A 24,045-nucleotide genomic window follows, 5' to 3' on the forward strand; every position below is an offset into this window, starting at 1 on the left:
GTAGAGGGGTGAAGAGACTTAAGTTGTTGCATTTGAAAAGGAGATCATAAGACATTGGAGGGCCGGCTGATGGCGTAGTGGCATCAGCATTGGATGTCGAGGTGGATGGTCCTGAGTTTGAATCCCACTGGGTCCCAACCTGGGGAGCAGTAGTATCTGTGTGGAAGGAAGGCCTGGCAATCTACTTTCATATCTTGCCACAAAAAACCTGTGGAGACAACTACACTATCCATAGGGTGGGACTCAACAACAACAACAACCTACAGGAGCAGAATTAGGCCTTTCAGCTCATCGAGTCTGCCCCACTATTCCTTCATGGTTGATTTGTTACCTCCACCTTAAGTATGCCCAATGATTTGGTCAGCACAGCCATCTGTGGCAATGAATTCCACAGGTTCACCATCATCTTGCCAAAGAAATGTTTTCTCTTTTCTGTTCTAAATGATGTCCCTCCCTTCTGAGACTCTGCTCTCTGATCCTCAATTTCTCCACTATAGGAAACATCTTCTCCATATCTATTCAATCTAAACTTTTCAATATTCGATAGGTTTCAATGAGATTCCCCCCACCCCTCCCCATCCTTCTAAACCTCAATGAGTACAGGTCTGGAGCTATCAAATGCTTCTCATTTGTTAACTCTTTCATTCCTAGAATCATTCTTGTGAACCTTCTCTGGACCCTCTCGAATGCCAGCACACCTTTTCTTAGATAAGGGTCCCAAAACTGCTCACAAAACTTCAAGAGCAATTTGACCAATATTGTATACAGCCTTGCTTTTTTATTCTAGTCCTCTCGAAATGAATGCTAACACTGCATGTGCGTTTCTTACCACTGACTCAAAATATAAGTTAACCTTTATGGAATTCTGCATGAGGACTCCCAAGTCCCTTTGCACCGCTGATATTTAATTTTTTCTCATTTAGAAAATAGTCCACACCTTTATTCCTTGTGCCAAAATATGTGTCCGTGCACATCCCTACACTACCACTACTTTTCCCATCCCCCCCCCGCCAAGTCTGTCTAGGTCCTTGTGCAGACACCCTGCTTCCTAAACCTATCTTGGTATCATCCACAAACTTGGCCACAAAGCTATCATTTGCCATCATTGACATATAACGTGAAAAGAAGTGATCCCAACGCTGACCTATACAGCACACCTCTTGTCACCGGCAGCCAACCAGTAAAGGCCCTCTTTATTCCCACAGTTTGCCTCCTGCCAGTCAGCCAATCTTCTATTGATGTTAATTTCTCTCCTGTAATACCATGGGCTCTTATCTTGCTAAGCAGCCTCATATGTGGCACCTTGACAAAGGCCTTCTGAAAATCCAAATAAACCACACCCACTGACTCTCCTTTGTCTATCCTGCCAGTTAAAGAATTCCAGCAGATTTGTCAGGTAAGATTTTCCCTTCAGAAAAGGAGATGGATGAATTTCTTGATGCTTCAGGAGATCCAGAAAGTATAGGAATATGTCAGCCATGATTACATTGAATGGCAAAATAGGTTTTATGGCCAGATAGCTTACTCCTGGTTCTATTTTTCTATACTCTGTTTCCTGCAATAATTCCACATTTGATTTCTGTGTTCTCTGGGGCAAAAAAAAATTCCAAAGATTTGTCTTTTAGGTGATTTTTAAAAAAATCATCATTGTCTTGAATGGCTGATTCCTTGTTTTAATACTCTAACCTTTGGTTCAAAATATCCCAGCCAAAAGTATCATTATCCCTGCATTTACTTATTCCCCCAATAAGCATGTTTAAGCTAAAACAGAACACTCTACAGGTCAACTAGCATCAGTGAGGAGAGAAAGTAAATGAACTAGGGGAAAGAAAATCTCCAATTTAGGATAAGGACCCTTCATCAGAACTGATGAGATGAGAAAAGGCAAGCTTGGTTTTGGTTGTAGGGAGTCGAAGTTGAAGAGGGCAGAAGAAATGTTCATAATAGCATGCAGACCAAAGTCATAAAGGTAATTATTTTTCAAAACCATGGCAATTCAAACAAATTGAAATAGGAAAGAACACCCATATCTGTATGGAATTATTTCAAAAAATGGGGTTACCTGAAATTGTTTAATTTATTATTCTGTCTTGAAGGATGCATTGTTTTTAGTCAGAAGATGAGGTGTCATTGCTTGAGCTTATGCTGGGTTTTGTTGGAACAATGTAAAATGCTGAAGGCAGATTAGGAAGGAAATTTAAAGTGACAGGTGACTGAAAGCTGTTATCATATTCTAAGAATTTTATAAGCTCCAGTGAGATCACTTCTCATTCTTCAAGGCTATTTTGCCTAATGCCAAGCCCACAGTCTTAGGAATCAATCCAGTCAGCATTTGCTGCACATCCTGGTTGCAGGTGCAGTGGGTTCCAGTTAATTGGGGCATATCAGGACCAGGACATTTTGGCCCAATTAGGCAGCTACCCCAAAAAGTGAAAGTTTCATGGAAATAGTTAAAAAGGTATTTTTTAAAAAAGATGAGCTATTGTTCAACTGAGTATCAAATTGTGTATTTAAATGAAATACAGAACAAATTAAAATGCTATCAATATTCTACAGTACTATAATCTGTAGTCTGAATTCATCCAGTTAATGCTGCCATGTTCTTTTGGTTGACTGTAAATGAGAAATATTAGCACAGTGGAGATAATGGACTGCCTTCCTACAATGCTATCCTTTAAATCTTCATTTTCATTGTAACATTTAAGGTGATTGGTGATACCTTCAAATCCTTTAAAATTCCTAACTTGTTGAAATAATGAAATCATTTTGTTTTCTCTCCCGGCAGTTTCTGATATCTCCAAGTCTGAATGCTTGAAACTGCAGTGAACAATACAATTCTGCATTGTCTTGCTGTTTATTTCTCGCCAACTATCAGTGACAAAAATCACTGCTTTTTGAACACAACTGCATAAAACTGACGTTACTTAAAAACCACTTGCTGTAAGCAAGGCATAGTGTCAAACGGCCACATAGGTGCATGCTTCTGACATTGGTTTGAAACTGTTCAGCAACGGTTTCCTGCCTCAATTAAGCGGCACAATGTCCCAAATAAACGAAGGGAATCACGGCTGTTTTCTCAATTAGTTTTTGTTCTTTAAGAGCTGTCCTAAATAAGAGGCTGTCCCAACTAACAAATGGCCCAATTAACCGAAATCTACTGTATATCCATGTCTAAAGTACGGAGAGTACAATTGTGTATATTATTCCCGATGTCTCACTGGGGCCCTGGGTAACTGGAGCAAGACATATGTACTCTTGCACTTATTTCTTCTTGTAGTGAAGGCCAAGGGACAATTTGTCTTCCGGTGTTGTAACTGCAAGCTGACTTTAAGTAATTCGCTTTGTTGGATCTGTATTGATATGAAAATATAAAATAAGCTCAAAGCCAGTGTAGTCAAGTATGTACCCTTCTATTTTTGCTTTGTACTTTAACATGAAACGTATATGAAAATTTGAATGCTTTGAATTTTAAAAAAGTATAATTTTACATTGTCATAAATCTGGTGTAATATTGAATATCATTTTTGCCACTTAACTTCTCCTGAAAGCTTGCATGGTTCAAGTTTATATTGGGTTTAGAAATGTTTACTTTGTAGCAGAAAGCTTGTGATTTAAAATAATTTTGCTACTGATTTTTTTTACATCACCAAACTTCTAGATCTATTATTTTTAATATGGATCCAATCACTATATTTTGTATCAGAAAGATGAATATCTCAGGAGATGGTGATGAGAATTATTTTATTTCTCAATGTGAACATCTTTGACTTCACAAAATTTTAAAATTGAGAAGTTATTTGGGGGAAAATTATAACAAAAGTGTTGGCATGATTATTTCATAATTGCTGTGTGATATGTTTCCAGATGCAAAAAAATCTGTTCACAAATCTATAATTTATCATGCTTACATTGCTTATTTATATGCTGATTGTAAAATATCAAAAAAGATGAAAAATGAATAGAAATCTATGCAAAATGTTTTGCCTGAATAATCAGCTTGAATGTGATGCAAAAGGATTTTGCTGCTGAAGGGCTGCCAGCGATTCAGGAAGCATCCCACAACTGATCAGCTGACTTCTCTCCTGCAATGTGTTGGTTATTCATCTCACTGCTCAGCTGCAGTGACTGGTACAGCTAACTATGCATTTCGTTTGGTGCTCGCAAAAGAAGCAGAGGTATAACAAAGATATCCAGCAGGGAAAACACACGGTTTGACGTCGGATTTGTTTTATCCCATTTCAGCAGGACCATGTATTCATAAGGGATGAAGCAGGCCAGAAAGACTCACGGCCTGATCTGCGGCCTACACCGTCTCTCCATAGTCGGGCCTCTCTTCTCAAGAACCGAGAGCATTTTGCAACAATTAGAACAGCATCTCTGGTAAGCAATAAGAAACAAAGGATTTTTGTATGTTTCTTTTTTTTCCCTGCAGTGACTGCTTATGCTAGTTAATCACCTTAATCTTTTAAGTCCAAGCATTATTTCTTCCCCCAATCACTAATTGTAAGCTAATTGTCCTGTATTAACCATTTATACTCAAGGTTTGTGTTGCTTTTGTCTTTATTTGTATGTTTTAGAAAGGTTAAATAAATGAAGCATAGCTTTAGCATTTAAGATATTCAGATTTTTTAAAAGAAAGGATTTATGGTTGCAGAGACTTGATCTCCAACGGGTAATCTGTTGAAGTACTGAGATGGCTGGCTCTCAGTGTAGCAAATGTCAGTCTAAAAGCAAGTATGCAGTCTTGCATTGTGCATTACACATTTTGTGTGCAGGCTGAAGGAAGGCGATGTAGTATTAACTTGCAAAATGTTTTATATCAGGGCCTGCTTAAGTATTTAGATCATGAGTAGGTAATTATTGAAAGTAAAATACTTCTGTAGTGTAAGATTTATTAATTAAAATCTATTTTACCTTAATGTATGTCTGGAACATTATTAGGATGTACAAATCAGTTACAAATACAACTTGAATTCAAATTAATCAATTTTCCTTTGTAAACGGCACTGTTCATTCAAAAATCATCAATTACAAGTCCAGAGAACCAAAATATATTATTACATAAAATAAGCCATCATGATTCTTATTTAAGGCTAAATATGGAAGTTAAAAGGTCCAACCAAGGCATTATCTTCCGGCTAGTGTCTGATTGTGTATAAAATAGTTTTACTTGTTTCATGGAATGATGGTTTAATCGATTTCCAAATGGGATATCAATGGCTTTACCTGTTTCAGGCATATTTAATTGCTCTTTATGCATGTCACTGCTGAGGAAACCATTAAATGTAATTTTGATTTTGGCTCTGTTACTGCATTAAAGGATTTGTGTGTGAGTATGTGTGTATGTGTATATGTAGGTACTTTCAGTTTGATAAAGTAGTTTTATCAAGAATGTGAAATAATTTGGTCTCTTGACCAGGGGTCATTGTCCTCTAATATTGGAAAACATGACATGTACAGTAGATGTTAGCTACTGAAAATCTATTACTTCTGTTTAAAAACCTAGCTTTTTAATGGTAGATTAGACATTTATGGATTTTTTTTTCCAGTCCTGGCTGGAAAGTCGAATAGAACAGCAACCTTATCGCAAAACTAAATTGCTCACCTTTTCTCCCCATTAAAATGAACAAAACTGAGCAACTTGTGCTCAATTTTCCTCTTGTTTCTTGGTGATAAGAGGAAAGTTTTCCTTCCCCCTCCCCCCCATTACACTTTACTACCATAAAGCAACTCAGCTTTTCAACATAACTCATTTTTTAACTATCATGTAAGATTGCCATTGTTTGCTGTTGGCTTTAAGAAGTTGCCCGCCCATTATTCCGGTGAGCACATGCTTATCTACTTGTTAGATTAGCTGCAGTAACAATAAATGTGTATTTGACAATTTCAAATACAGCGTTAGTAAGCTTTTTCCAATTTAACCACAGAATTTGTTACAATATTCTTGACCTATTTACTTCTAAGAGTTTTTTGTTTCAAATTTTTTTGCACTGTACACTATTTTTCAATATAGAATTTAGAACTGTAGGAAAGAGAACATTTTGGTTGAGTATCATTTATTTCTTCACTTCTCAAACACATACCACCCTGTTATTTCACTGCATCAAAGGTATATTAAGTGTCAAATATTATAGATTTGACACATTTGTCCATAATATTTGGCATCAGAACACTGCATTTTTAACAATCACTTCAGGAGTATTCTTTTTCTGCACATTCTTAAAATTATGTCCTTCCCACGTCTAGCGTTGGAATTCTGAGGGAGGCTGCTTTGGATTAATCCGCAACCATCCTGTAAGATGTGATCGGTCTATGAAACGTTTCCCTGATGTTTGTCTGATTACAAGCTGTTAAATTTTGTGACCTGAAGAAGGTCAAAGTTTGTTCTGCATCTAGTCCACGGGTATCCAATATTACAGATTTGGAGGAGCATATTTGAAGTATGAATACACCAGAGAACAAAACTGCTGCAGGTCTAACTTTACGAATGATACTTCCATATAGGAGAACTGTGGTACCTTTGGAGGCAGTTCTTAACTAGAAGAATGAGACTTTATTTCAGCATTTGTTAAACGGTTGTACCCTACTTGTACTAGCAAGTCAAAGGGTTGAAGCATCCTGTTTCATGAATTGCTCATCATCCTATCCATTTTATTTTCTCTCAGTGAACCCCACCGCAAAGCCTTACTGCAAACATAGCAATCTGCTTTCTGAGAGCATCCTCATCCAGAATTCCCTTCCTTGTGTCATCTCAGTAGTAAATCTTTATTGTGGCATAGTAACGTCGTGATTAGCACAATGCCTTACCAAACCAGCGACCCAGATTCAATTCCCACCATTACCTGTAAGGAGATTGTACATTCTCCCTGTAAGTGTGTGGCTTTCCTCCGGATGCTCCAGTTTCCTCCCACACTCCAAAGACCTACCAGTTGGTTAACTGGATATTGAAAATTGTCCTGTAGCTATGCTAGGATTAAATTGTGGGATTGCTGGGCAGCATGGCTCGAGCTATTCCACGCTGTATCTCAAATAAAAAACAAAAAAAAAACATGGGAGATTATTAAGCAAATTCCTATCGCTGGGCAGCAGAATACTGAGGATTTCCCCTTGAGAGGGTTAGTTATTCTGAGTACGAGAAACTGAACATTCACATTCATGTAATGTGTTTAAAATTAGGTTTTTTTAAATAAAACTTCTCAATCACTCATCAATTTTTAAAATATTTTTATAACCTTTGTCGCAAATTGACTGTCCTTGGCACTGACTGCAAAGAATCCTGCCCTGAAAAATTTTGCCATCCAGAGTGTAGGCTTCCCTTTTCCTGATGAAGGTTTCGAGCAGGCATCAGTGCACAGAAATCATGATGTCATTGTGCTAGCTGAGCACCCAATCAGATTGAGGAATTTTTACAGGCAGCAGTGCATGAATAAAAGAGGATAACATAGCTATCGTTTGATCATTTTACCAAATGAAACATATATGATGTACAGTAGAAGCTGAAAAATCCCATTTTAAAACTGAAATATATAGAAAACAGTTAAGTGGTTACACTGCTTACATTACATTTTTAGGTACCAAGTGTTTGCTAAGCAGGGAAAACAGCTCAGTATTCCATCTTGTATGTCACATAGCAGCATATAGTATTTTTACAGTTATTTTGTTGTATAGTCGGTTAAATCCCTTTTATGACATTTTATTTGATTCTGTTTTAGAAGGCTAGCAAATGGTGCAACCTGGAAAGGAGCACCCTATCACTGATTCGTAACCTGTGCATTTTGATATTGAACTGTGTCAATGCACAAATCATGAAAACTAACAGTCATTGTATCAACAGTGGGCATTAATATTTGTATTATTATTATTTGCACAATTTAAGCCTTTAATTTTACTCCATACTCAAACTCTCCTGCTTTACTTTTTCCTTTCAAGTTTTGCTGAAAACAGAAGTATCTAATTTGCATGCAGCCTTTTGTGGTTAAAATTAAAACTGTAGTGGAAACATAGCAAAAATTGTAATTGCATAGCTTTAAACAACATCTAGCTTATTCAATAACTTCAATTCAGTTGTAGGTACATTTGTTTTATTATCTAATTTAGGTGACATAAAAATAAAACCGCATGAATTAATTGCAAAGTTTAGGACCAGTGGAAAAGTTCACTGTGTGATTCTATAAAATAGATGTAGGAACAGTTGTTGGCATGGGTAGTTGGGGAAGGATTTACACCGTCCAGTGGACTAAGAGTTTTAATTGATGGGAAATAAATCTTATTCAATTTTTTTTTGGTGTGAATGATGCAAATTAGAGTGGAATTCTGATTTCCTCTTCTGAGGAAACCATGTTGTGAAACCATTTCACCCTGGAATTGGGAAATGCCAAAACCAAGTAATATCAATCTTGGGTATCAATCTTTTGTTCTAATTTCATTGGGATACTAGTTTCTTGTTATAGCTTCGAACTTGAATTCCTAAGCATGCTTAAGTTGTCATTTTATCTGTTCAAGATATTAGAATGAACGATCTTCTAACTTGGGAGAAAATACCAGTACTCAGCACTCATTGCATTGAAATCTATGAATTTGAACTCATGAGCTGTTTCAGAATTGGGACTTTGGTTCTCCATATAATGTACATAACTTAGCTTAAGAAAATGGCAGAATCACCTCCAACCAAATTTTAAATGCTTATTTGTCTAAAGGGCAAATTAATCTGTCAGTGGGGAAGAGTATTGAATGAAATTTAAGTGCTGTTCACTTGTTAAAACCTGAAAGTAGTGATTTTACAGTATTTTGGCTAGAACTGAGAAAATGTTGACTGGAGATTAGTTTCTTGTTGGTTAAAAGTAGTTTGGAATATGTCTTTTTGAAAACATGATCTCCATGTACACATGCAAAAATAACTTGTGGAGTAAATTAGTTTCTATCATTTGGAATCATTTCTCATTTTTCTCTTTTAGTTTCATTTAGTTCAAGAGTCATGGATTGCTTGTTGGTTTTTAGTGCAGTTTACATCTGAAGCAGTTGTAGGATCAAGATACTTTAAATAGGGAACAACAAATTATATGTGGCATCACAAGTCAGGTGAGGGAATAATATTCTTCAAAAACATGTTAGTTTTATTTTTCCAAAGCAGATCATTAGCAGCATTTTTACTTCATAACTTTGCAATGTTTGTGAAGTAGATCTTTAGGACAATGAAAAATAGCTAAGTAGTCATGACGCATTTGAAAGTACAAATAGAATCATGAGCACAGAGGAAGCCATTGGCTATCAAGCCCATGTCAGCTCTCTGTAGACTAGCCTAGTCAGTGCCCTTCCCCAATAGATCCTCATATCCTTGTATGTTTATCTCTCCAATGTGTCAAACCAATTTTTTTTTATTTCATTGATCATCCTCACTTCTACCACTGCTATCTCACAGACTCCAGGTCTTTACCACTTGTTGCAATTTTAAAAATTGTTCTGTACATTCCATTGGTACTCTTTGCCAAATCTATGTCCTCCAGTATTTTACCATCATACAAACTTTGCTTTGGTCCACTTATTTAAGACTATCATAACCTTGTACCCCTCTTCAAAATTGCCCCTTCCTTTCCATTAATAAAACTGCCAGTGTCTTCAGCCTACTCTGTGACTAAAAGAACTTCATCCCTGGAAATATTCTGTCAATTAAGGACATCCACATTCTCTCTAAGGAGTGGTGACTAAGATTGGCGCAACTAGAGTTTTGTAAAGGTTCAGATTGCCTTTCTGATTCTGTATTCTGTTTATTAGGCAATATCCCATAAGCTCTGCTAAATCACTTTCAATTTATTCATCAAACTTCAGAGGTCCATATACATATATCATTGTTCCTTTGTTCCTGCATATTACTTAGAACTATGCCATTAAATCTGTATTGTCTCTGTCTGTACTCTGCAAAATATCTTATGTTGATAGCTCTATCTTTTCAATAGCTGCCTCCTCACTCAGTACTGATACATGTGTCCCTATCCATCCTAATGTGTGTCCTAGCTTTACATTGATAATACTTGCCTTTCCATTTTGACTCTTGTTGGCCAGGAGTAAATCTAGATGATTTAAAGCTCTAATCTTGAAAGCATAACCATAGGACCTCAGTGCTGCTGATCTGTGACTTTCCATTAGTGCTCCAGAATATCCGGCAGCCTTTATGAGCTGTCCTTCATCCCTGAAGGGAGGCAACACACCATACCTAAATTAGAAGATTGCAGGTTTAGTTTCCATTTTGGGTATTGTAACGACCAAAACTAATTTGATGTTGCAGTGCAATAATGGAGTGCTCCACTCTCATAGGTTTATTCACTAGCATGAGAGGTCGCCACTCTTAAAGCATTAGAGTGCAAAAAGTCAATGATATTTTGAAGAAACAAATTTTTCTACCCGAACAAGTTATGTATCTCTAAAGCAATAACTTAAAAAAAACCCTAGTCATAATCAAAAAGCTTCATGCAAGTTTGTGACCTTGTTTTTCACATTACAGTGAGGACAACATTTCCAAAGCATATTGGATAGCCATGATAGGCACGACGTGCACAAGTCATGTCCTTTTTAGTTATATGTCATTAGATGAAACGTCATTGGCCTTTGCGGTAAGCAGGTTTAATTCTTGCAACACATACAAAATGCAGGAGGATCTCAGCGGTATCCATGGAGAGGAATAAACAGTGTTTCAGGCCAAGACTCAGTTCAAAATGCCAACTGTCTGTTCCTCTTCATGGATGCTGTCTGACCTGCTGAATTCTTCCAACACTTTGTGTGTTCCTCAAGATTACCAGCATCTGCAGAATATCTTGTGTTTATGACTAGCACTTTCAATCCAGGAACTATTTGCACAAAATCTAACTTAAGGTAATGTAATAGAAGACTATCAAAAATCTATAGCTACTATATTTAAACTTACTGCAGCACATATTGGGGGGGGAAAGCAAAATACTGAAAGTGATGAAAGTGCGCAGTGAAGATGAAAAACTAGCTTAAAGCTTTTGGTCATTGACTTTCATCAGAACTCATGAATTTTATTGGCTCATGATGTAGTGGCATCCACACCGGACTCCAAGGCAAGTAGTCCAGGGTTTGAATCTGGCCAGCTTCTTACACGCTTTCCATCCAAGCTGGGTTGAGTGTTGAGCTAGCAACTCGACCTCATAATAAAAACAGACAAATGCTCAAAAAACAGCAAGGTTGCCACTGGGTTCACCACAAGGCACAGACAGGAACAACAATGACAACATGAATTTTAGTAGACAGTCATTGTTAATTCAGCTTTTCGCTCCTCAGATGCTGAATATTTCCAATAATTTTTGTTTTATTGCAGTTTAATGTTGTTTGATTTTATCTTTGTGTGGAAGAATATTTATGCAGTGGTGGCCTCAAACTAGAAACAAATTGATAAATTTATTTTTTTAATCATTCATATATTGGATATGGGCCAGGCTGATATTTCCAGTATTTACTGCCCATTTCCAATTGCCATTGAGAAGGTGGTATTGTTCTGTTCACTTCAACTGTTCCAGCTAGATAAGATATTCCCCAGTGCAGCCGGATAATTTCTGTAATATGACTCGCCAAAATGAAAATTCTATGACTATGGCATAGTCTGGATGGTGATTGTCCTTATATTTTGTGCTCTTAAAAGTGATTCAGAGCTTTGAGACATACTGTTTAAGAAATCATGGTAATTTGTCACATTACATTTTATAAATGATGGAAGCAACAAAATGTCTAGTAGTAGAGGGAGTGAATGTTTAAGATGGTAGATGGAGTGTTAATTAAGTGGGTTGCTTTGTACTGGACATTGTTGAGTTTGTGTGAGTGTTCTAAGAACTGTTGCTAACTACCTTATAGATTGGAGAAAGTTATTGGGGAGATGGCGAGCGAGTCGACTTTCACAGAATATCCAGCCTCTGACCTGCTTGTGGTTGATCCAATTATGTCATTGGTTAGTAGCCACCTCCTTTGATCATGCCATGGATTGTTTAGGGGAGGTGGTTAGAATATCCCATATTCAAGGTTGTTGTCTAGGACTTGCATGGCATGATTGTTACTTTTCATTTACTAGCTCAGTGTAAATGTTGTCCTGTCATGCTTTGTGCAGTTGTGAACAGTTTTTTTTTGAGGGCCACAAATGAATGCATGTCATCAGTTATTGGGTTGGGGCAGGATAAAGTCAGTGATGAAACAACTAAAATTGTTTGTGTCTGTAACAATGCTGCATGGAAATTCTCCAGCAGTGTTTCAGAATGTCTTAATTACAGCTACCCAATTGGCTTTTTGTTGTTTGAGATACGACTCCATCCTTTGGAGCATTCTCAGATGATTTACATTGAACAATTTTACCTGAGCACCCAAATGCCACAGTCAGTGATGTTTAAGATCACTGGAATTCAGCCATTCTGTCCTTGTTTTGGCCAAGGCTGCAACAAGGCCTGGTGGTAAAAAGTCTTCTAGAGTCTAGAATATGCATCAATGAGTACGTTATTGGAAACTAATTCAACACCTTCCTTTATTTGGCTGATGATTGAGAGGAAGTTGAGATAATTTTCCTGGATTAGGTTTATTCTATATTTTATATGAGTCAGATATGCCTGCAAGATTTTCTGCTTTTGCCCAGATAAATGAACACATTCAATAGAAACACTTGAATTAATGTAAAATGTCTTGACAGCTTCAGACCGACATGGGGATTAAGGACAAAGAACCTAGCAATAATCTTATATGTCAAGATTACCCTTTTAATAAAACAAAACAAAAATTATTGGTCCTTATCTTCCTCTTAAGTGTAGCTGTCAGTCAATCAAGTCAAACACTCTGAAGGATCTTCAACGCTGCAGGCTTATTGAATGATTTGATGTGAAGGGAAAACTTCATAAATCGATCTGTCCCAAATCTGTTAATAACCTGGCAGACCAGTAATAACTGAGCCTATCAACACTTATCATTATAAGTCTTGTATATCAAAGATGGCGATGATAGTAATCAAACTGCAATGCACGTTTTTGCAGTTTGCGGAATTAACTTAATTGTGCATGTTCAGTTTTTATGAAATAACTATTAAATAGTACATCTGAACTAGAAATGTTCCATTTTAATATCCCTATTTTCCTTAATTTTAATATCCTTATAATATTGGTCATCTTAATTTCATGATTTTATTCTTGCTACCAGGTTACAAGACAGATCCATGAGCATGAACAGGAAAACGAATTACGTGAACAGATGTCGGGCTACAAGCGGATGCGAAGGCAGCACCAGAAGCAGCTGATGGCTTTAGAGAATAAGTTGAAGGCTGAGATGGATGAACATCGTCTAAGATTGGAGAAGGAAGTCGAAACTCAATGTAACAATGCGTCCATTGAGCTGGAGAAGCTGGCAAAAAAACAACAGATTGCCATGGAAAAGGAGGTAAAATGGAAAAAAAAAAGGGAATCTTATGAAAGATCAATATAAAATTAGTCCTTAGAGAAGGAGGCAGAGCCATATAAATAAACATTTAGAAACTATGGACTATTTAGGTTATGATACTTGGTACTGCATTGATTGGTTTCCGAAGTGTGATGTTAAGTCTAGGAAACGGGATGGGTAAAATGAATATCAGGTATAGAGTGAGACTGAATAAATTTTAAAGTGGCTATTAAATGGCCAATTATGCTGCTTTGTCTTTGCAGTGTGTCGCTAATAACAAGAAAGTGCCGTGTTGGCCAGACTATACAAATAAAAGCAAAGGAAAAAAAATTGGCCAAACTAATGACTTGTTCAAAGACACAGCACTGATACAGATGTAAAGGCTGAATTAGCAGAAGTTGGAGAATCCGATAGTCTTGAAGGCAGCAACATGCCAAATGATGATTGAGTTCCTCAAAACTGCATTGTTGTCTGTACCCAGAGAGTTGTCCTACACCATTACCTCTCAAGTTTCCCTTGGGTCTTTCCTTGGAACACACAGATTTCTTGTGTTGCTACTTGGCAACATAACACAACATTTCTCCATCTCTTAATACATAATTTCTTGGGATGTCCCAGTTTTCACTGATTTGTGGCACTTATTGTCAAACTTCCAACTTTGGAAGAGTGAAAATTTCCACCAACTAAATGCTGCATGATTCCAGTATAATCACTCCCAACATTGGAACGCCATTTTAAGATCCCTTGGCCTTGAGCTCTAAAATTCTACCCTTTATGTGATGCTCATTAAAATCTGAAATTTAATTGACTTTATTACTTACATCCTTCATTTGCATGAGGAGTAAAAATCTTTATGCTACCTGAAGTTTTCAGTTTTTGATCATTTCCTTTGATTTGCCTCAATGGTGAACTTGTATGTAAAATACTTGTGTATTTGTTGAATTACTGTATTGGTAATCAAAGAATCAGTTTGGTTCACATCTGAATCATGAAACTGGCATTTATTTCAACACACTTTTTATTTCAATTTAAAATCAAGATCTTTAATTGACTAGATTTCTAGCTCTGGATGCCCTTTTTCCCTCAAAGGATAATGACTCGTTCATCTGTGCTTGATGAATATTCTCTTTTAAGACCTTTTATTGTTTATTTAATATTTTTTTTCTGCTAATCTTGGATTCCAGTCCATCTGGGTCAGATCCCTTTGCACATCATTGAAATTATTTTTCTTGTTGAATAGTTTCACATAAGTTCCATTATTTTTCTGCATCTACTGCGAACAGAGTGTTTGGATTACCCCTACACATTTCTCTACAATTTTGTACTCTACAATTAGCTTTAATAGTTTATTTTTTGTTTTCCTAATGTTGCAAATGTGTATGCTAATAAAGTAATTTCTCAGGAGTACTTCTTCCTTCTTGGCCCTTGCAGTCTTCTAATTAACAGTGGAGTTGTTGAAGGCACCTGCTGTCTAAAGTTTTGGCACCTTTCTGAAATTTTCTAATACATTCACTCTTTCATCTGCTTCACATTATTTTGAGGCCTGAAAAGTAACAACTTCTCTATTCTTCAACTGCATTCACAGTATTCTCTCTTTTGATTTTCAAGCATGTTGCCCTGTTTCTGGGAATGTGCTACATCAAGTTCCCATTCCTACTTCGAGCCTGATTTCTATTGGTTTCTTTAAATAATCTCTGGGGCTACATGCAACAAAAACTCATCAACCAAGTTTACCCCTCTGCAGATTTGTGAAACACATAAGTTTTCCTTGCATCTCTCAGCTTTCTATTCGTTCTTATTTCTAAACTTTATTTTTGTTGCTTTCCTAATACAATGTCAACTTGAATCTACTCTCAGATTATTACCATATTGCCCTTCCTCTAGCCAAAGCTGGCAATTAAATTCAATTTAAAGACTGCTATTAATTTAAAGTAACTCTAATTATCTATCTTTAAAAGTTTAATCCAACTGAACTTAAAGTTGCCAAAAAAATTGACTCATTTGTGCATATTTCATAGATTTGCTCAAATTATTGGGCAAATTCTTGAGAAGTGTGCAGTGAGTTTGAATTCTTATTTAATTTTATATGAGCTAAAACTTGTTTTTTTGTGTGCTGAGAACATTATTAAATGTAGATTAAACATTGAAGTGGCTAAATAGGACTCTGCTATCATAGTTTCATGGCTGTTGCCCTTTGCAGCTGAATATGAACTTTGCTTCTTTCAGATGAAGATAGCAGCACAGGATGAGAAAAAAACACAACAACAAATTGCAGCCCAACAAAAAAAGGAACTGACCATGTTCTTAGACTGTCAGAAGCACCAGTACAAACTTTGTAAGGAAAAAATTAAAGAGGTAAGTATGAATAGGGGACCACATTTTGGGATGGGAGGGTGCGCTGGGTTGAGTAAGTCACTATTTCACAAAACAGAATTGCATTTATTTTCGTGCAGAACTTGAAGCCTAAAGTAATCTTGAAAGGGTCTGAAAAAACACTCTATGTGACATTCATTTTAGATCATTTGTCTGAGGTTCATAGTTCAAGAACTGAGATTCTGCAAATCATCATCCACCTAATTCAGAGGAATTATTTGAATTTTCTCTCCTGTGATAGAATCAGAAATTTAGTGTGCATATTGGGCAAACATGGATTATTTGGGTTAATTTCAATTCCCAGCTTTAAGCATTTCCATTTCTCTTCTCAAGTAATATATCATCTCATCCACATTCCGGCCCTTTTCCACCACGTACGTAGCCAAGGAGGATGGCAAATGATAAATGGCTGTATCTTCCTATGCATCTTTTAAGGGCTTTGGTTTTTATTCAAGGCTGGGGATCTCAAAATTTGAATATACTAGACAACTTAATATTTTCCCTCTGCTTTTGTTTATCACTACCATTTCTTCACTCTTTTCCCTTAATGATAGCGTCTATATCATTCCCATTTTCTGTGAAGCCATGGAAAGTATTCATTCAGTCATTTACACATCTTTAGCTTCTACACTGATATTGTCACTTTGGCCTCTAATAAGGCATGTTCTGGTATCCTCTTTCACTATGTGTTTATAAACTATCTTGGTGGTTGCTTTGATTTTTATCGATACATTTTGTACACCCACTCAGCCTCCTTAATGTTATCTGTGCAATTTTTCTACTCCAGGAGATGAATGAAGATCACAGTACACCAAAGAAGGAAAAGCAAGAGCGATTGTCCAGGCACAAGGAAAACCTTCAACGCACACAGGCAGAAGAAGAATCACAACTTCTTGGCCGCCAACGATTGCAGTATGATCGAAACTGTCGGGAGCTTAAGCGTAGGTTGTTGATCATGCGACATAATTTGGAGCAGGAGCATCTACGCGAGGTAAAATAGAAGAGAAATCAGTCCTGTGTATATGTGAATCTTCTCATTTAATACCTTCTGCTTTAAAATAGAGGCATCAGTGTTGATCAGAATAGCAAAATGAGTAACTTTCTCTCTGCTGTCTTCACACCATTCTGTTCATGAAAGGAAATTTTATTTAATTTTTAGTTCCAAACAGGTTTTTTTAAATACACTTAATGACCACTTTATTAGGTACACCTGTACACCTGCTTGTTAATGCAAATATCTAATCAGCCAATCATGTGGCTGCAACTCAATACATAAAAATATATAGACGTGGTTAAAAGGTTTAGTTATTGTTCAGACCCATCATCAGAGTGGGGAAGAAGTATAATCTAAGTGATCTGATGTGGAATGATTGTTGTTGCCAGATGCGGCGGTTTGAGTATCTCAGAAACTGCCGATATCTAAATTTTCACGCACAATAGCCTCTTAGAATTTACAGTGAATGGTGCGTTAAAAAACATCCAGTGAGAACCAGTCCTGTGGGTGGAAATGCCTTGTTAATGAGAGGTCAGAGGAGAATGGCCAGACTGATTCAAGTTGACATGAAGATGACAGTAACTTCAATAACCACACATTGCAAAGTGGTGTGCAGAAGAGCGTCTCTGAATGCATAACACATTGAACCTTAAGTGTTTGGACTACAGTAGCAGAAGGTCACACTTGAGTGTACATTGTACTCAAGATTTGTAAACAAAATGTAGTTTTAAAGGACTGAAGATGCATGTCAATAACCGCCATTCAACTTTATTTAGGCAGGTCTCAGACCTATGCAGATATGCCGAGTCTAGAATATGCTAAGTGACAGATGCCAGTGGAGTAATAGTTGCAAGTGTATCTGTCACCCTAGTGTCATCAGTTCCCATGTGGAGTCCAGTAGTGGAGCTCAGCTGTCCTGGGATTGTCCAGTATTATTCTGGGAAATCTAACTCTGCCATCCCAATCTAGCCAGATAGTTATAGAGGTTATCAGCACTGAAGCAGGCCCTTGTCCATGCCAACCATGCTTTCTGACCAAGTCAGTCCCATTAATCCAAGTACCTGTTAAATGTTGGTAATGTATCTGCCTCAACTACTTCCTCTGGTAGCTCACGCCACATACTAATCCCTCTCTGGATGAAAGGTTCCCCTCAGGTTCCTATTAATTTTCACCCATTCCACACTAAATCTAGGCCTTCTAATGATTACCAACTTTCTCTGCACTCTTTCCAGCTCAATGACACAATTCGTATAGCAAGTGACCAAAACTGAAAATAATATTCCAAATGTGGCCTCACCAGTGTCTTGTTGAACTGCAATTAACGTCCCATCATCTGTGGTGATGCCTTGATTGATGAGGACCAGTAAGCCAGAAGCGGCCTTCAGCACCCTGTTCTACCTGTGGCATCACTTTCCAGGAACGATGTACTTGTACTTCAAGTTCTGTCCGCTACAGCATTCTCCAGGGTCCAATTGTTGACTGTGAATGTCTTACCCTGTTTTCTCTTCCTAATATACCACACCTTACACTTATCCAAATTCTTCAGCCTACTTACCCAGTTGATCATGATCCTTCTGTAAATCCTAATAACCATCTTCACTCTCAGTGACACCATCTGTTTCAGTCTCATCTGCAGACTCGCTAACCATGTTTTGTACATTCTCATTCAGATCATTTCTATAGATGACAAACAGCAATGGGCCAAGCACTGACCCCTTGGAAACAAAACATAATCTTCCATTATCACCTGCACCTTCCTCTCAAACCAATTGTACATTCTCCTTGAATGCCAAACAATCTAACTTTCCACTTTTTCTACCCCACCCCCGCCTTCTTTGCAACTTGTTTTCTAATTTTTTCTAATTTCAATGAAAAGTAGTGTAAATTGTTCTCTTCATGGATCTTGTCTGAGCTGCTGAGTATTTTCCAGCATTTTTTTCTTTCTTTTTATTTCAAATGTCTGCCACCTGCAGTTTTTATTTTCTTGTTTGTATGAATTTTACCTCTGATATTGATTGTAATTTGTGTATTTAAATTATCATCATAAGGCAGATGTACTAATTGTGTTGCTCACAAAATATAAAAACTGTGCCAGTTGTTCAAGAACATCATTCAGTTGCTGAATTTATTTCAGAACAGATGAAATGTGATCATTTAATATCACTGTCTACCTTGTAGGAAGTGAATAAGAAGCAAACGCAGAAGGAGATGGAGCACGCCATGTTAATTCGACATGACGAGTCCACGCAAGAACTGGAGTTCCGACAGCTGAACATGTTGCAGAGGTTGAGGATTGATCTGATCCGCTTGCAGCATCAGACTGAGCTGGAGAATCAAAGGGAATATAATACACGGCGAGAGCGGGAATTACATCGAAAGCATGTCTTAGAACTCCGACAGCAGCCAAAGAGTCTAAAGGTATGGGATGGATCTTAAGACTTGACCATTCTTAATAAATCCCAAAGAGAGGGTTTGGGTGAGCAGAAATGGTGGTGAGTTCATGAGGGAGATGGTGATTTAAGGCTGATTAATACTGGGTTCTGGTTTTGAATGTTTGTTTATTCATTTAGAGGCACGGTATGGTAACAAGCCCTTCTGGTCCAACAAGCCAGTGCCACCCAAAAACATGCATATGATTTAGATAGGCATGGATGAAAAAAAAAAGTGGAGAGTGATGTGGGACGTAAGGGTTAGATTGATCTTGGAGTAGGTTAAGAGTCAGTGCAACATTGTGGGCTGATGGGCCTGTAGTGTGCTGTACTGTTCTATGTTCGCTGTTCTGTACTATATTAGACTAATGGAATCATAAGACCATTCGACTCCAAGACATAGGAACAGAATTAGGCCGCTTGGCCCATTGAGTCTGCTCCGCCATTCCATCATGGCTTATTTATTATCCCTCTCAACCCCATTTTCCCACCTTCTCCCCATAACCTTTGATGCCGTAAGTGAGCAGGAACTTCTCAAACTTTGCTTTAAATATACTCAATGACCTGGCCTCCACAGGCATCCGTGGCAATGAATTCTACAGATTCACCACCCTCTGACTTCTCATTTCTGTTTTAAGTGAATCTCCCTCTATTCTGAGGCTGTGTCCTCTGGTCAGGGACTCACCTGCTGTAGGAAACATCCTCTACACATCTGCTCTGTCTTAGGCCTTTCAATATTCGATAGTTTTCAGTAAGATTTCCCCCGCCCAACCACCATTCTTCTAAACTCCAATAAGTACAGGCTTAGAGCCATCAAAAACCTTCTCATATGTTAACCCTTTCATTCCCAGAATCATTCTCATGTACCACCTCTGGGCACTCTCCAATGCCAGCACATCTTTTCTTAGACAAGGGGCCCAAAACTGCTCTCAATGCTTCCAACTGCAGTCTGACCAATGCCTTATAAAACCTCAGCATCACATCCCTGCTCTTATATTCTAGTCCTCTCTAAATGAAAGCTAACATTGCATTTGCCCTTTTTATTACCAACTCAACCTGCGAACTAACTTTTCAGAAACCCCGCGCAAGGGTTTTCTCCCCATTTAGAAAATATTCTGTGCCTTTATTCCTTCTACCAAAGTGCATGACCATTCACTTCCCCACGCTATACTCCATCTGCCACTTCTTTGCCCATTCTCACAATCTATCCAAATCTTTCTGCAGACTTCCTCAACACTACCTGTTCTTCTACCTATCTTTGTATCGTCTGCAAATTTGGCCACAAAACCATCAATTCTGTTGTCAAAATCATTGAGATATAACGTGCAAAAAACAGTCCCAATATCGACCTTTGTGGAACACCACTAGTCAGTGGCAGTCAGCCAGAATAGGTCCACTTTGTTCCAACTCTTCAACTCCTGCAGTCATCCAGTCTTCTATCCACGCCAAAATCTTTCCTGTAATACCATGGGCTCTTTTTAAGCAGCCCCACACAAAGTATCCTGTCAAAGGCTTTCGGAAAATCTAAGTTAATGACATCTACTGCCTCACCTTTGTCTATCCTGCCTGTTATTTCCTCAAAGAATTCTAACAGATTTGTCAGGTTAGATTTCCCCTGACTTTGTCCTATATTATCATGCGCCTCCAAATACCCAGAAACCTCATCCTTAATAATGGACTCCAACATCTTCCCAACCATTGATGTCAGGCTAACTGACCTATAATTTCTTCTGCTTTCCTCCCTTTTTAAAAAAAGTGAAGTAAAGTTTTCAATTCTCCAGTCCACTGGAACCATTCCAAAACCTAGTGATTCTTGAAAGATCATTACCAATACCTCCACAATCTCTTCAGCTATTTCTTTCAGAACCCTGTGGTGTATTCTCTCTGGCTCAAGTGACTTATCTACCTTCGGACCTTTCAGTTTTTCAAGCATCTTCTCCTTAGTAATAGCAATGGCACTCACTTCTGCCCCCTGCCACACTCAAATTTTTGGCATCCTGCTCGTGTCTTCTACTGAGAAGACCAGTGTAAAATACTTACAGTTCATCCGTCATTTCTACCTCTCTTTTACAGAATTGATAGTGTTGCATTTTCCTATACCTTGCTATGATTAGAGTATGACCATGCAGCCCACTAAAAGCATTCCAATGAATACAAGTGCTATTATGTGTTATGTTGATTATGTGGTCAATACCTAAAGACAAATAAAAGAAAAATATCACAAATAATAGTCCTTTCTGTTACTTTCCGGTCTCTGTGGCAGTTTCCCACCATTCTGTCCCCCACCTGACTCCATCTATCATTAACTCCTTCCCCCTCACCTTCTTTCCACTGGCTGCTTCCCCACTGCTCCATTCTGTCCAGATGTAGGACCTTAGCCCAAAACGTCAACCATCCATGTTTTTGCCTGACCTACTAAGTTTAAAGTACGTTTTATTGTCAAAGTATGGATAAATTATACAATCTTGAGATTCGTCTGCTTACAAGTAGCCACAAAGCAAGAAACTTGAAGAACCCAATTTTTAAAAAAAAGTTCCTCAGAAGCTCCAGACCCCAGCACCTGCAGTCTCTTGTGTCTGCAGCTTCTTTTTGTTGTCCAACTTTTGTAAATTGAAGAGGAATTATTGGAAACCAGTGAAGTCTTGGATGATAAGACTCGAGTAAGTCCATGATAGTAATGTCAAAGTTATTTAAAATGATGAATCCCCTTCCGGAAGGAAGTTTGGAACCAGTAGAAACTCCAAAAGTCTGTGATAAAATGCTTCATGAAGTTATGACAGTAAATTAGAGCTTGAGGGATTTAACGTGATGAGTCTGCACTCAGTCCCTTTGAAGTATCATAAAGATTCACAGAATAATGGGAACTGGCTTAGCCAGTGTAAAATAATTGAGTTTACAAGCTTGGTATTCCTCAGAATTTGAGCCAGAAGAGATGAAGATCATTGGATGTTTAAAATAGACTGAACTGGAAGGATGCTGCTTGCCAAAACCAAGCTTTTAGGTCTGAGAAGGAGACTTTTTTCCAACATAGAACACTATAAAATACTACAGGCCTTTCGGCCCATGATGTTGTGCCAACCTGTTAACCTATTCCAAGATCAATCTACCCTTCTCTTGCACATAGCCCACCGTTTTTCTTTCATTCATGCGCCTATCTAAGAGTCTTAAATGTCCCTAATGTATTTGCCTCTACCACTACTCCCAGCAGTCTGTTCCATGCATTTACCACTCTGTTTTAAAAAAAATCCTACTTTTGACATCCCCCTATACTTTCCAGCAATCATCTTATAAGCATTAGCCATTACCACTCTGGGGGAAAAAAGAAGTGGTATCTGTGTCTCTTATCTTATGTGCCTCTATCAAGTCACCTTTCATCCTCCTTCGCTCCAAAGAGAAAAGCCATAGCTCACTCAAACCTTCCGCATAAGATATGTTCTCCAATCCAGGCAGCAACCTGATAGATCTCCTCTGCACCCTCTCTAAAGCTTCCACATCCTTCCTACTCACTCAGAAGGATGTGAATCTTTGGACTTTCCCACTCCAGGATGGTGAGATGAATTGTATTTAAAAGGTTGGTACTTTTTCAGATTCTAAGGGAGTGGCAGAGAATGCTCTAATAAGCAAGTGTCTTGCTCTTATTTCTTCAGAGATACTTTATGACCATAAATTAGTAAATTTTTTTTAGGAAGACAATTACAGTGACATTGTATGAAACTGGGACTAAAGGCATCAAAATCTCACGCCCTGAATTAATATGAATTAGTTTAAGGAAGATCGGTTGAGTTAAATTTACTCTGAGGCAGTTTAAATAGATGCATTTTAAAGGCATTCTGAAAATAAATGTGCATGGGTCAGATCTGCGATCAGTGAGTCCTGGGGTCAGGATCAGAAAGCCAAACCCATGATTGGCAAGTGCTAGGGTCAAGGCCTGAAGGTTGAAGATACTGGGTCAACTTGTCCAGAGGACAGAGGGCCGACGTCTGAGAGCCTGGGACCAAGAACTGTAGGCAGCCTTTCCTGGGGTTGGAAGCCAACCCCAGTGAGTAGAAGGGTGAGTAAAGGGAAATACTTGCAGGTTGCTCCCAGCACATCCTTGGGTGAATTGGTTATTAACACAATCAACTCGTTTCACCGTATGTTTCAATGTACAAGTGATAAATAAACCTGAATCTGAATAAGTCTTTAAACATGTCAAATATAATTGTGTTGCAAATATAGTGGTGCAGTGTTTAAATTACCAGAATGGTAACTCAGTCTTGAACTAAAATCCAGAGGCAAGATTTCAAATCCAACTTGGCCTCTGTGGAATTTAATTCAGTTAGTAAAGCCGAGCCTTGGTAATGATGACCTCAAAACTATTGTATTTTCTTAAATCCCCAGAGATGTTTTGGATAACCTGTATATCTACATAGATATATTCTTCATGAAGAAAAGCACTATTTCTGAACATGTTCATTTGGTGTGAGTCATTTACATAAGCAGCAAGTTGCAGTAGTTGAAGGGCAAAAGATTGAGGGTGCTGGAAATTCAAAATAAAACAATTATTCAGGCAGGTTAAACGTCATGTGGTAGGAGAAAGAGTATCAATGTTTCAAGTCGATGAATGACTAAGAAAGATTAGCATCAGTTTGAAGTTGCAGGGAAGAGCAAGAGTTGGAGGGAATGAAGAATGTCAGTGACAGTGTAGAAAGCAAAAATAACTGATTGGCACAAAAGGTTTTGGAAGCTGAGACTGGGTGAAAAACCACTGATCTGTAGAGAGGGAGTGTAAATAGAAATTGAATGAGAACAGAGAAGGAAGAAAAACGATGCCAAAATGGTAGAATACAC

The 24,045-nt window shown here is 37.8% G+C and overlaps 1 protein-coding gene across 3 annotated transcripts in view; it reads left to right on the forward strand.

Moving 5' to 3' along the window:
* Positions 1-24,045, forward strand: part of taok3a (TAO kinase 3a) — a 112,397-nt gene that overhangs the window by 77,783 nt on the left and 10,569 nt on the right. For all 3 annotated transcript variants that reach the window (XM_063034545.1, XM_063034547.1, XM_063034546.1), the window contains 5 exons: positions 4,243-4,380; positions 13,183-13,419; positions 15,646-15,774; positions 16,580-16,783; positions 18,965-19,204. In XM_063034545.1, the coding sequence (XP_062890615.1) occupies positions 4,243-4,380; positions 13,183-13,419; positions 15,646-15,774; positions 16,580-16,783; positions 18,965-19,204 (948 nt within the window). The remainder of the gene's footprint in view (positions 1-4,242; positions 4,381-13,182; positions 13,420-15,645; positions 15,775-16,579; positions 16,784-18,964; positions 19,205-24,045) is intronic.

This window comes from Mobula hypostoma, chromosome 27 (assembly GCF_963921235.1).
Source record: "Mobula hypostoma chromosome 27, sMobHyp1.1, whole genome shotgun sequence".
NCBI lineage: Eukaryota > Metazoa > Chordata > Chondrichthyes > Myliobatiformes > Myliobatidae > Mobula > Mobula hypostoma.